General features: G+C 32.5%; 1 protein-coding gene across 1 annotated transcript in view; it reads left to right on the forward strand.

Annotated features, from left to right (window-relative positions):
* Positions 1–14,335, forward strand: part of LOC111050214 (WD repeat-containing protein 48) — a 28,910-nt gene extending 14,575 nt beyond the window's left edge. The window contains exons 5-13 of the mRNA XM_039430342.1: positions 165–319; positions 1,569–1,754; positions 3,629–3,829; positions 6,118–6,225; positions 7,553–7,655; positions 8,727–8,871; positions 10,074–10,265; positions 10,812–10,995; positions 13,404–14,335. Of these exons, the coding sequence (XP_039286276.1) occupies positions 165–319; positions 1,569–1,754; positions 3,629–3,829; positions 6,118–6,225; positions 7,553–7,655; positions 8,727–8,871; positions 10,074–10,265; positions 10,812–10,995; positions 13,404–13,523 (1,394 nt within the window). The 3' untranslated portion in view covers positions 13,524–14,335. The remainder of the gene's footprint in view (positions 1–164; positions 320–1,568; positions 1,755–3,628; positions 3,830–6,117; positions 6,226–7,552; positions 7,656–8,726; positions 8,872–10,073; positions 10,266–10,811; positions 10,996–13,403) is intronic.
* The last annotated feature ends 747 nt before the right edge of the window (positions 14,336–15,082 follow it).

Raw genomic sequence — 15,082 nt, forward strand, 5'->3', positions numbered from 1 at the left:
ATGACAATGACTACGACTACGCCCCGTTTCGGAAAACCAATTTTCTGACTCCAGCTGTTTAACGTCTAGGACTTAGCTAAATCCCGAGCTCGGAAACCGGCCCTTAGTGTTCTAGGTTAATAGCTTCACAATGATATACAATAATAAAAATTTGTTTTTTGCAGGTCATAGTGATAATGTAAAAGCTTTAGTTGTAAATAGAGATGGAACACAGTGCTTGTCGGGCAGCTCGGATGGGTCGATCAAGTTGTGGTCGCTGGGTCAGCAGCAGTGCATTCAGACGATACGTGCGCACCACGAGGGTGTCTGGGCCATTCTCGTCAGTATTCTCACAACTCACTGTACTCAATATGTAGTATGCTTCTATTTTCATAACTTATGAGGAGTACAAAAGTATACACTAATTGACATTGAACGTGAACAGAACTTGAATAACGTTACATTCATACATATTACTTGGTATCGTAGTTTGATATTTCGAAAACACATTTTATTTCCAATTATTAAGGTTCGTATCCCGCCGGTAGATATGGACGTTTGATCATCTATGCACTTCCCATTACCCAGGCACAAGCTAAAAGCTCATGTGGGCATCTGCAATAAAAAAAAATGAGGTAAATTTTAAAAAAATGTACGAAAATACGAAGTGATGGTTTTTTGTGTTGAAATGAAAACTGTTAAAAATGAATATATTCATTGTCAGACTGTATACAGCTTTTGGATCTCTCTTTAGTTATAGTAGAAGCATCACCATTGTCTGACAGAATAAATTATCTACTACGCTTGCTTCGATCTTAAATTTTAGTGTGAAACCCGAGTTTTCAGCTATTAGCTTTTAGCATGAAACCATTTGTAAATCTCATGTCATAACAATAAAAGTATACTTGGATGTATTATTGTTATGCATCTTTGGAAAGTCTTTTGCTGCATTCTGTCGGCCAGGGGTACAATTTATAGCTTATATATTTTAAAAATTGTTTGAAATTTATAAATCGTGCGGCTATTACCCAGCTCTTACTTAACCTCTTTATTTAAACAAATTTAATTGAATTTATTTATTAGATAGAACAAACAATACAATGATCGGAAAAGAAAACACAGGCTATTGTCCAAAACTTCTTCAATTTCCCAATTTAGTTTAAAATTGTCCAAATATTATGTAGGTTATGTTCATTTCAATTTCTACACCTACATCAATCTGAAACTATGAATCGGAATAAAACAAACAGTTGAAATTTGAAATGCACTTTTAAAACTCACTACATGAATTAAGTTGAAAATAGTTTTGTATCAAACGGTAGAAACATTTGAAGCAATGAAGTAATTTCTTTTGTTTACCTTTTGTACTGTCATGTTATTTATTAAAAATAATAAATTATTTTTTTTAAATAAACTTATCTAATAGTTTATTAGATAAGTCATTAAGATTTGTACTGGAATTTGTCTGTGAGCCTTTTCTATGTATCATATGAATAAATTTCTGACTATACTATCACTATTTGATAAATACAATATAATTTTTCTTGGCCGGGTCAGTTTATTGAAAATTGTTTTTGATGATATTTCAGGCAACCGAAGGATTCTCTCATGTGATATCGGGGGGTAGGGACAAAAAAGTAGTCATGACTGATTTGAAAAATCAAAAGAGACAAGTAGTTATCTGCGAAGAAAAAGCACCAATACTGAAGATGGTGGCTACCCCCGACCCCAGCGGGCTCTGGGTTGCCACGTCCGATTCTACCATCAACTACTGGGTAAGATATGCTCTAGTCTAACATTAAGGGCCGGTTTCCTAGCTCGGGATCTATAAGTTCTGAACTTACAGAGTCCAGGACTGAAATAAGCACTCGGGTCTAAATCGACTTTCTGAGTCTCGGGTTTATCTTCTAAACTCAGGGCTCTATTAAGTTCTCGACTTGATTAGTAACACTCACATTGAAAGATAGAATTCCAAGGCAATCCTTGTATTATTTTTCTTGAAAATTTTAAGGTTATGTCACACTAGTCGTAAAATAAGGTTCGTTTTACGCATAAATCTAATAGAACTATATTTTAAAATATACTTGCAAACTATAAATTAAGAATCTAGATGTACTAATCCAAATAATTTACGTATTCCAAGACATTTATTTGGCTATTCATCTACTCCAAAACAATAACTGAGATGTGTTTCAAAACCTACCTCAGTCTAGGGTTTAGAATCACACTTTTTTAAGCTCTGGACTTAACGTTTTTAGATAAATCCTTGACTTGGAAAGAGGCGAGAATTTAATTAAAGTCCTGGACTTTTAAGCCCTTCACTCAAAAAACGAAATTATAAACTCAAGCGTCTAAAGGGATCTCCAAACTCCAGGGTCTATTTGAATCCTCGACTACGTTAACGCTCTGACTCGGAAAGCTAATTTTCTGACTCCAGAGAATAAAGCCAGTTAAAGTGTAGAACTTAGCTAAATCTCGAGCTCGGAAACCGGCCCTTAGTGTTGATGTGAGCTTTATTCCAGTTGCGTTTTTGCCACTAATGATAGTAAGAAATGAGGATACGTTTTGCAAATTTTACAATAGCTAGAGTTAATTATTCTATAAATATATTGTGTACTCTTCACATTCAATGGCAATGTGGACTATTCTACTGTGCGTAATAAGAAATAAAATAATAAATTATAAGATGCAATAATTGTTCTTGTGTCGCGTTGTCTAGGTAATTTTTATAAATAATTATTTCATTAATGATTAGTGGATGTTTGTCTTCATTGATAAAATTATTTCAATTTTTATCAATCTTGAATGTTTTTATTGAGCCTCCATTATATCTTCTGTATAACAAATTATTCCATCAACAAAGTTTAGAGCAATATTTCACACGATATTCAGTACGTTCAATTTCATTCTTTATTCTTTACTTTTACAAAAATCACATGAAAATGATCGGAAGAGAAAAAATAAGAGAAATTACTAAATTGTTTAGAATAACTCATTTCTAGTTCGAAGTTGGCTATCAGATTTTAAAAATGTTATTGTAGAATCTAACTAGCATTCACATTGCTGTAACTTGGTATGATGTAGCATTTATTGTTGAATACTTTTCACTGTGCTGATCGGGTACTCTTGTACCCGAGTAAAATTGTAGAATAATATAGAGTACACTCATAAATTATTTCACACTGTAATCGATGACGCCTGTCGCGTTTAGAATAATCTTGTTCATTCAAAGCACCATCTTCTTGGGAGTGGCCGTAGTCGAGTGGATTAGATGCTGGCTTTATAATCCAGAGGTCCGGGTTCGAATCCCAACCCGGGTAAGATATTTTTCTCGAGCCACTCCCGTGTTTCTGATGGACACGTTAAGCCGTGGGTCCCGGCTGCCTAAAAAGCAGCCGTTAGGTCATGTCAGAATCCCTGAAATTTGATCAGTTGCGACTGACACCAGACCTGAGCTGCCAGGTCACTCGATATTATTATTATTATACCATCTTATTTATATCTTTGTATCACACTCAGTCTTCAAGTTCTAATAACTGATATTGTTTTACGATTTGTATTGTTGGCTGTGAATAAATTGAATTTGAATCATATACATCATATATAGGGAACCTTTTGATTGAGAAAATGAAAGTAATTTCGATTGCAGAGCATTCCAAAACGAGATTCGCTGACAGAAATAGGCAGCGGTGATGAGACAGAGTGTGGCAACGTGAAGCCAGTGAATAGCAAACCAGAGGCGACCATCAAAGGTGGTCCTGCCGTTCGCAAGTTCCACATATTGAACGACAAAAGGCACATACTAACCTGCGACACTGAAAATAATGTTGCTATATATGATGTATTACAGGTATGTTTCTTATTTCATGTACACTCTATAATTAAGTTAATTAGTGAACGCGTCCAACAATTGTCAACTATTCAAATATTGGGAAGAGACTGATGGTTTCTACTCGGTAGCATTCAGTTTTTCATTTCCCAGTATTTTCACTATAAATCTTTAAATGTGAAAATAATTAACCAAAAGTTGGTTTAAACCAATTTCATTGAGAGTGATGTATTTTCAATTCAATTCAATTTATTTATTCACACACACACACACACACATAAGATACATCAATATGAAATAAAAATTAATTACATCAATAAAAAAACATTACAGTATAAAATAAATAACATAAATATGAGAACACATTACAATATTAGAAGGCAATTTATACATGTTATGTGGTGAAGAAGGGTAGAGAATCAAAAGTTCTTCCAACTATGGCTATCCATGTCATAGGAAGGCTTTTGATCCTTGGAAATTTTTGGAAAGGATTGGGAAAGGGATGTGATTGAGCACAAGTAGGGGAAGTGAGCGCACTAATCAGAAAAGTTCTCTGTTAACTTATTATAGTTCTCAAAGGTAGAAAAAGTAGTTAATTTTGATCCAAGCATTGATATCTGTTTTTACTTTTTTTGTTATCTTGGCACAGCTAATAATTTGTTCAAGAATTTTATTTATAATTTTAGTGCTTAAATATATGAGTTGTCTTCTAATATTTTCAATGTTAGTATGATAGATTAGGTACTTATTCGAGGTGGGTCTTAAATTGTATTGATTATTGATAGTATTATTAGTGCAAATGAAATTATTTTTATATTTAAATATATACTTCACTACATTCATTACATACAACTGTCTAACTTTCAACACGTTAAACTCTTCAAAAGTCAGATTGATTGGGAAAATTCTAGGCTTATTTAAGATTGTTTTAATGATTGATTTTTGAATTATGAAAAGCTCTTCCAAGTGGGAATTATAACAGCCCCCCCATACTGAAATACCATACTAAATTATGGACTGTACCAGTGCAAAGTATACCATTTTAAGATGACTTGAGTTTAGAATTTTTTTTGCTTCGTAGAAATTATAAGAAAGATATCTGATTATTTTGCATAAAAATTTGATATGGATGTCCCACTTCAAATATTCATCTATTATGACGCCTAGATATTTTGTGCTTGTTACTCTTTTTATTATGGGACAAGTGCAGTTATTGAAGTTCATGTTGCAGTTTGAATGTAGTCTCAGATTCATATTTTCGTCGGGTTTACCAGTTGTATTGAGTGCAAAGGTGATGTAATTGGTTTTATCAATGTTCAAGCTCAAAGTGTTTTTGTCTAACCATTTTTTAATGAGAAAACAATTCTGTTCTGCAATTTCATCAGCCTCGATCCACGATTTTCCATAGAAAACAGCTGCTGTGTCATCTGCGAATGATATAGTTGTTGAGTTTTTCAGTTTCAGGCTCAGTAAATAATTCACATAAATAATAAAAAGGATTGGTGAAAGTACAGTTCCCTGAGGCAACCCGTATCATATACCAATGACTTATCAAGATGTAATTCAAACACATTAAAACTCGAAATATTACTATAATGACCAACTTTTCAAAAGATGGTTTAAACTGCTATTTTCGTAACAAACTAATGGCTATAACTAAGATGTCATTCAAACACATTGAAACCATTACCATGATTTATTGATGCCTTGGTGGCTAAGTTAGCTCACGCATCTCAAATATTATTCTAAGGAACAGTTAATTCAATAACATAAACTAGAATTGATTTCAATTACAAATACTGAATTATCTATTTTCTAAATTGGTAGTATTTATCATTCCACGATGAAATCAAGTTAATTGAAATTACAAAACTATACAAAATAACTTCTATTGGAATGAAAAAATGAATGAAATTTAAAAAATATTGGATAAATTGCATTAAAGATTTTGAAAAGAAACCTGGATTTTTCTAATATTAGCATAAATGTTTTTTTCTCAGGAGGATTGAATGTTTATAAAAACCTAAAATTTTAAGGATTTAGAAACTGCATGAGAAGTTCACAAGTACTGATAAGAATTATTTATTGAAATGAGTCCATCGACTAATCGGATAAAAATTCATAATTATTGTTATCCTGTATTTTACATATTGAAAGGTTGTGGTTCCACGAGTTTCCCTGTTGATTTTGTTTTGTAATAGAATAAACAACCGTGATTTGGCATGTACTTGGCTAAACTTACTATTCACAGTGTATTTTTTTATGAATCATCGAATTTATCGATAATTAAGTTTCTCTTTCTTATGTAGGTTAGGAAAGAAAAAGATCTTGGTCAAGTTGATTTTGAAACAGAAATAAAAAATCGCTTCAAAAAGGTGTACGTCCCTACTTGGTTCAGTGTTGATCTCAAAACTGGAGTAAGTAATGCTTTCTTTATTATTTAATACGTATTATAATATATATTACATAGTCACTAGGACCATTGCGGTGTAAATTTAAAAATATTTATGTGCTTTAAATTTTTGAGTCTTATGAGGGTGTTACCTCTTTTTATGTTTTATTTTTCAATTTTACGTAAATATTGAGTATAATCCAATTCAGCGTGTCCCAAATAGTTTTGGTGGCGTGCTGCGTGGAGACTGTTATTCCACGTATCACTGATAAGATTTATTCAAAATAACGTACAGTATATTGTATATTGGATTGGATATTGTTAGTGACGCTACACGTTAGTATAATGACAATACGGTGGTCATTTTTTCAACATCCGATTGGCCATACATAGAAGACGAATGTATATAGAATTTTTTTTACCAAAAGTTTTTCTCACTTATGATTATTCCACAACTTAATTGGCGTGAAGGTAGATACATCTGTCATACCAGTGAACCAGTCTACCAAACTCCTCTTCATAAAATGCTGCTGCCAAATTAGTTTAAGTGGGCTATGACGTTGTTTTGGAGCTCTTTGTTAGTTTGGAAAACTCTGCCCTCAAAGTCATGTCTCGAGTTTGGGGGAATGGTATAAGTTACTAGCGGCCAAGTTAGGTTTGTGTGAATTAGGTTGGTGATGTACCCTATTTGATCTGCTGGAGAAGCCATTTGGTTGCACCAGCACTGTGATTCCCAGTTAACATGCATCACAACGATTCCGATAATCATCCCAACTGACGTGTCTTTCATTTTCCGAGACCATTCACGAACAAAATCATAACTCATAACGTTTCCTGCATAAAATTGAATCATTCTTCCTTACATTTATGCGGACCTATTGCCTTTTGCTTGCAAAAACGAATAACGCTATGTATCTAGCACTTGGCGGCCATGTTTGTGGGTGTATAACTGGACAACAATTGACGAACTGACCGCGCCGATCACAGGGCGTTTGGTGGGGATGACAAACTGTTCATCTCTGTAAAGTCGCACCTCTACCACTGTATGTGTCTTATGATATGTGATCGGAGGTTGAGAAAAATTACCCTCGTAATTCAAAATTTTCAATTGGTCTGAAGTTCTAACTTTTATTAATTATTTTTATTAAATTTTCTTAGATTTTTTTTGCTAACATCTGTATTGATATCAAATATAATACTATCAAGATTGTGTTAGCTCAATTATTTTCAGATCTCAATAGCTTACGATTTTTTTTAAATTTTACTCTACCGAAGTTTCAATTGAGTTTTCTCACAATGTATTCCTCAACTGGGAATGAAAAATAATAATTCTTGTAATTTTTACCGCACAGATGCTTACAATACACTTGGGCCAAGATGAAACGGACTGCTTTTCAGCATGGGTCTCCTCTAAAGAAGCTGAATTGATAATGAGTGAAAACATGGAGCAGAAAGGTGACTAAAATATATCTTTTTTTTATAAACTGCTTCTGAATGGAAGTGATTAATATACATTTTAATCAGCAGTATCACTCCTAGTTGCAAATATTATAATTCTTCTTTTTAAATAGACTTCCTTTATGAAATTAGTATGAAGAGAATCTTTGATTAGAAATCCTTATCTCCTATTGAGTTGATTGTTCATAGATCTTTGAAAATGTTTGAGTGATGAATTTGATCAATAATAATCATGATGATAATTAAGTATAATAATGAGAATGCCTATATATGATGTTTAATACTTTACAAACAAAAAGAATTTAAAATTATTCTGTCGGCTATTCAGATTTACCCCATGGATTAGGACTGTGCAAAGGCTAAAAATAAACTTCCTACTGGTAATATTTTTCAAAGTTTTTCGATTTGTATATCATCAAGCTATCAAGATGAAAATATTTTCTTAGGAAAACATTTTTTCCGATCATTACTTTTTGAGATATGGGCGCATAAAGTTTAAATTTTGGGACAGAATATTTTAAATTCTATAAGAGATAAATCCATGAGACTCTTAGGGTAAATTCTCCATGGTATTGGTATTGTTGATTGAAAAAAACAAAAATTTTCTGAAAATATCAATTTTTGAGAAAGTTATTCAATTTACCATAAATGACTAAAAGTAAGTTTTAGTTGAGTTATTTTTGGTCATTTTTGGTAAATTGAATAACTTTCTCAAAAATTGCTTTTCCAATTTTTTTTATTCAATCAACAATACAATCAATTCATCAACAATTCAATCATGATGAATTTATCTCTTACCGAATTTGAAATGCTCTGTCCCAAAAATCTAAACTAGGTGCTCCTATCTCAAAAATTAATGATCGGAAAAATTTTTTCCTGAGAAAACATTTCAATTTTGATAGCTTGATGATATACAAATCGAAAAACTTTGAAAAGTATTACCAGTAGAAAGTTCATTTTTAGCCTTTGCACAGCCTTGAATCCGTCCGGGGATTATTAGTTTGGATAACTGGCTTCAATTTTGAAGTACCACTGGTGATTTAAGAAGTTTGTTCTCTACTGTTCCAGTCAATTATGGGAGCATGGTTTTGAGAGCACTGCTTGAAAAGTGGTGGATAAAAATAGCCAATGATACAAATGATCAGAGTGTTCCACATGGCCGTACAAATAACGACTATTTCAAAGTTCCTGATCATACTCCTCTGATATTCAGGTAGGTCCAACTTTTTTATTGAAGTCTGTTAGCCTTTCAGGAGATGTGCCAATGTTTGATTCTAATCCAATGTTTGGTATTTAGTTTTGTTCTTTTTACATTGGTCCACAATACAATAACTGTGCAGCACATTCATGAATCTTCAACAAGAGTGAAGATCGGAAACTTGGAGGTCTTCACCAAGAAAGTGAGAGCCGCTTCTTGGTGAATGATTAACGATTCTTAAGAACGTTTTCAGCCAATCACTTGGTTGCATTGTAGACAGGGTTAAGAACCAATTAGAACCACTCAAGCTGCTACTAGAATTCCTGTTACCAGGATTGATTCCTGTTTTGTACTTGGCTAAGAATGTTTTTAATTATTAGAATGTTTCTTAATTCGGTCATCAACTTGTGTTTTCCTATATGCCTTGCATTGCGAAGTATGTTATGTTACGAAGTTAATCATCAGTGCAGGTTTACACTATCATTCAATTTACACCGTACAATTCCATTCAATCTAAACTGAAAAATCTTTTTCCTCATATACTTCTCTAGAAACTTAAAAAATGTATTATGTCTAGAAATAGAAGTTTCTCTTTTTCATTCAATTATTTTTACTCAATTTCTGCTAGGAAAGCAATGTTTCGTAAGTGTTATTAGTACCTTTTCAACTTTTAGTGGACTTGTGCTTACTGATAATAATAATAATAATGCACTACATTGAAATACTATGAAGTAATAAAGTACCCACGTAAATATATACACATTAAGAATATCTAAATGATTGAAAATTGTGTTTTTTTTAATCCGTCGTAGACTGAGTCCTAGTACCGATCGCCTTGACTTTGTCATATTTATTTATCGATTCATAGACAATACGTAGGTAAAAACAGCAGGAAATCGCCCAAAACTGCTCTGAACCCTAATTTAGAATTACGCATGAGACCTTATCGCTCTTCTACAGAGTCGTTAGCATAGTCATAGCTATCAAAGAGTGAAGGGTTTCTTTTAAAATCGCCCTGTGTAGTCAGTCAAAGTTAATAAAGTAATATTTAGTACTAGGTAAATCATAGTACAGGTATGTAATCAGTCATCATAATGTAAGGTAATATAGTATTATTTAGTACATGTAGTAAGGCAGACATATTTTATTTGAGAGCTTCTTATATTTTTATCGTTTACCTCTGTTTTTTTATTAATATAATTTATTGTGTTTTACAGTGAAGTGGGTGGGCGAACATTGTACAGGTTGCTTGTGAAAGATGTAGGCGGTGATAATGAGGCCACTCTTTTGAATGAGACTGTACCTCAATGGGTCAAAGATATAGTTGTCGAGAAGAACATGCCAAAATTCACAAAAATATCATTCTATCTTCAACCACATGGTACATGCAATTTCAAAACTTTGAAGAAGTGAGTATGTTTTATATAAAATTATCCTGTCAACATGCATGAAGAAATTAATGAGTTAATTATTGTCATGAAGCATTTCAGTGACCTACGGGCTCTCATGGTTACTTATTCTGAAATTAGAAACTAGTTATATTCAATAGTAGTTTTTGTTGATCATTGTATAAAAATTTGTTTTCGTATAAATTTATTAATATCAAGCTCGACTACAAACCGTTTGAAATTCCTGTTTCTGTTTCATCCTTTAGTAGCTGTACAGACAATTTGATAATTTTTGTGCATTGACTACCATTTTTATAAGATAATATATTTTCTTGTGAGAATATGAAAATCATGTTTAAAGCGGAGCGTTAGGCATGATTCATTTTTCAAGTTTTGATAGAATTAATTCAAAAGTAGGTTATGCTTGTAACTTTTTATAACATTAACTTAAACTCGAGAGTCCGTAGTTTTATAGAAAAATGTAATGGAAGGGACTTAGGAATATTTATTACATTAATCATTTTCCCAGTCATTATTATTCTGAACCTTTTCTATCTTAATCTCCAGAGACCGATTGATTGCAAACGATTTCATCCAAATGAACAAAGTGGCTGAGCACGTATTTGAAAAGGTTTTGGGAGCGGAAAGTGGCACTGTTGCAGTTTCTAGCTCTCCTGGTGCGGAGCAAACTGATGACCAGGAAACTAATTCTCTAGCTGAGGACAAGGTTGAGTTGCTGTGTAGCGATGAGGTAATTTTTGTCATTCAAATCATTGTCCAGAATCGATTAGTCTATATACGTGCTGCTTTATATAATTTCAGATTTATTCATATACACTAGCAACTGGGAGTTTCTAAATGAAGATAGATTACTAGTTTTTCAACAAAAAAAAATCCGTTACTTAGAAATGTTTGTGATCAAATACAATTCAAGAGGATTGTAAGGCAATTTTCACACAAATTCGTTTCGGTTCGGGTTCATTTCGTTTTCGGCAAATTCCGGTAAGTGTGAAACGGTAATTCGGTTTGAATTCGGTACCGAATAGAAACCGCATAGAACCGAACACCCACTTGACTAATAAATTCCATCAGGTTCAAATTCGTTTCTAGCGAAGGGCTACTTTCACACACATTCGGTTCGTTTCGTTTTCGGCAATTTCGGATAAGTGTGAAACGGTGATTCGGTTTGAATTCGGTTCCGAATAGCAACCGCTTAGCACCGGACAGAAATAGGCTTTATCATATTTGAATTTGTTGCCAAGAAACCGGAAATAAAAACAAAGTATTCTACACACGCTTGTTTTTATTTTAACCTGATATCGTGATTATCTGTTTAACTAGTAGTTCTGTGAACAGTAGACCTCACGCAGTATTCTCATCAACAAGTACCTGATTGAAACTATAGATCTTATGGAAATACAGCAATAGACTGGCTTCTCCACTCATCTGTGTAATCACTTGTCAGCTGATTTATGATTAATAATAAATGATATAGTCTGATTTTTACTCTAATATTGGCGTAGGAAGGAGGCTCATTTTTCCTTTTATATTATCCTTGAAATGCAAAATTTCCAAAAACCTATGTCGACGCGCAATTAAAAAAGGAACATACCTGTCAAATTTCATGAAAATCTACTACTGCGTTTCGCCGTAAATGCGCAACATATAAACATTCAAACATTTAAACATTAAGAGAAATGCCAAACCGTCAACTTGAATCTTAGACCTCACTTCGCTCGGTCAAAAATCTTCCATGTCGAGATCATTTGGTCAATCCATTTCTGTTAGTTCACTAGAGCATTTTTTTTCAATGAATAGTTTGCTAAACAAAATATGAAGGATTAATTAAAACTCAGGGAGAATTTTTATTTTTTTTTCATTTTTCCATGAAAATTACATGATTTCATTAATGGAGAGAAGAGATGATAATAATAATATTGAGTGACCTGGCTGGCTCAGATCTGGTGTCAGAGTTTTCAGGTCACAACTGATCAATTTCAGGGCGTCTGAAATGAGAAAAGATGAACGTTATGTACTATCTGTCAAAATTGAAACAAATTTTCGATTTAAAAAAATAATCACTCTGAATATCCAAAATTAATATAATATAATCAGAAATAAACTATTCAAATATTTCACAAATTTTAATCAACTTGAAAATTTTGTTTTTCAAGAAATCACATCTTACTATTTGAACACCAACTTTTATATTATTTTGATACCAGCATGAATTATTGTAAAAAACCAAGCACAGCTATGTTTGAAAAGAAAATACCTAATTAAAACCTGATATGTATGAAAGCCTCATTCGTCATATTCGACAACGAGCCGAACCGAATTAAACCGAATGTGTGTGAAGCTAGCCTTAAGAATGGAATAAAAATTAATAAGGTTGTTTTCATTTCCTTCTATGCAAGTATGTATCCTTTGAAAAAGGATACAGGTTGCATCCACAACCACACTTCTGAGACATTTTGTGACCCTAAGATCAGCAGATTTAAGGACTAGTGAATTTTTTGTTTTGGTCCCTCAAATCACAAGTTTACAGAAAGCTTATACCTTGACAGAGCAAGACTGACATGGCAGTAAGTGATCAAGATAGTTTTGAACGTCTACGTAAAAGTACAACGGCGTACATCAAAATTATCACAAACTACTAGTTTTTAAATTCCATGAGTAGTATTACTTGTAAATTTCATGTACGTGAAAAAATACCATTTAAATTGAAAGTGTTTCTGTTCGAGTGTTTTGTGTTTTTTGAAAGACGTTCACTACCTGGTAATCACTCTATACAGCATCTCACCGTATCTCATCAAGTAAACAGTTATTTAATTTGTAACTGTTTTTTTTTTTTTTTAATTTTCTCGTCTACGTGATCTGTGATAGAAATTGATTTTATATTTCCACTGATGTTTTTAAAAATAGATTTAGATTAAATTTAAACTCAATCAAGCATCATTATGGATGATGATTGGAATCTATTCCAATATAGGAAACAATACTATAGTCTTGTTAAAACTAAATAAGTCAATTTTTGGATTGAATATCACTTTTTTTAGGAATTAGATAATGAATGATTTTCATCGATACTCGACATAAATTTTCCAAACTGATGTTTGATATTCTCGTACCGTTCATTGTGTTTTCTATCTCTTTCAGGTCCTCGATTCGAATATGGACTTGCGAACTGTTAAATATTTCATTTGGAAGTCTCCTACAGACCTTACACTACATTTCAGGCCCTTGAAAAGCTCCCAGAATTCAGTGCAGAAACCCTGATGACCTCAAAGAGTATTTTTTCGTTATTGAAAGCTAGTGTTCCGATAAAGTGTTTTTTTTTGTACTGTGATCATATTTTTTGGTAAAATGTAATTGTCTTTGACAAGAACTGTGTCCCTAGGTGATACAGGTTGTATGTATGTATTAGTTTTTAGATGAAAATATTTTGATACTTTATATTAATTGTATTGAAGTTGTATTCAAGAAGTTTAATTTTGATTGCCACTTCGTGTAAGGCTGCGTTTACTCCAAAGTTATTAACAAAATTTTAATAACTTAATCCTTATAGATTCTATTAGATTGAACATAACTTATCATACACATGATAAACATATGTGTTTGTCGAGTTCCGTTCAATCTAATAGAAACTATAACGATTTTATGTAAACGCAGCTTAATGTACTCTAATCGAAAAAAAACTTTTCTAATTATGTGCATAAAATCAAAATGAATCGACTTTGTAGAAACTTCCGTTCAATGATTGTTGGAACTTGTAAATAAACATTAAATTTTCTATTTATAAGTTTTGGTTTTCACTTTCATTTTCAAATTGAAATTGAAAACCCATATTTTATATAGCTCAACCATCAATATGGTATTTTCTAAATATCAATCAGATTTTATGTGCTTTAAAAGTATCAAAAAGTCTGATTGTCTTATGTACTATTGTTTTTAAAAAGCTTGACCTCTTTTTCAGTGTGGCCAGGCTCTATCATAATCAGATTTCTTTTTACAAGACTGATACTATTGTATTTCTGTTTCAACATTACTCTTATCAAAATCTGAAAAATAAATCATCGTAATGAACTGTATCAATGTCTTCTTCATTTAAAAGGATCATACAGCTTGTTTTCTAGAATATACTTATGAACAATTTTAGGTTTATTTAGCAAAAATGATTATTTATATTTTTAAGGGCAATTTGTATCTGTCCAACATACTTTGTGTATAATTTTACAGCGAATTTTACTTATTCAGGGCGGGGCATGGTGCCTAACATCGGCTTTCTTTGTTCGAAATCGAATGGTTTGTCCAGTCATGAAACAAAGAATAGGGTGTGGAAGGGAAGAATAGTAGCAGCAAATGTTTTGGCAATTTCAATAAATTTCTTGGAATCAATCTGCTGTTGTAAGTGTGAATGCACATTTGTTAAAGTAGTTAATGGTGTATATTTCGGTTATTATTTTGACTGGAAATGGTGAGGAATTACCAACACTTGTAAAACTACTTCAAAAACAGTTAAGGGGAGAATAAATTGTAAAAAGTACATATTATGAAAGAGGACTTGAAGCACTGTGTTTAGCTTTTCTTTTCACTTTAAATTGTTGAATTGTTTTAAATTCAGTTACGAGTATTGAGTAGTATTAAGTTAGGCCAGCAGGCTGGGTCGCCAGTGAGCAGTGAGACACCAAGAGATTAAGAGAGCAATCATTGGCGGTCATGTGTAAAGCAATTTTACTTTCCTTGCCCTATTACGATAAGAAAAGAACTGCTTAGGAAAGTATAGATAAGGAAAGAACTGCTTTCCGAAAAAAATTAAGGTACCCCAATTTCTAAAT

Source organism: Nilaparvata lugens, chromosome 1 (assembly GCF_014356525.2).
Source record: "Nilaparvata lugens isolate BPH chromosome 1, ASM1435652v1, whole genome shotgun sequence".
Taxonomy (NCBI): Eukaryota; Metazoa; Arthropoda; class Insecta; order Hemiptera; family Delphacidae; genus Nilaparvata; species Nilaparvata lugens.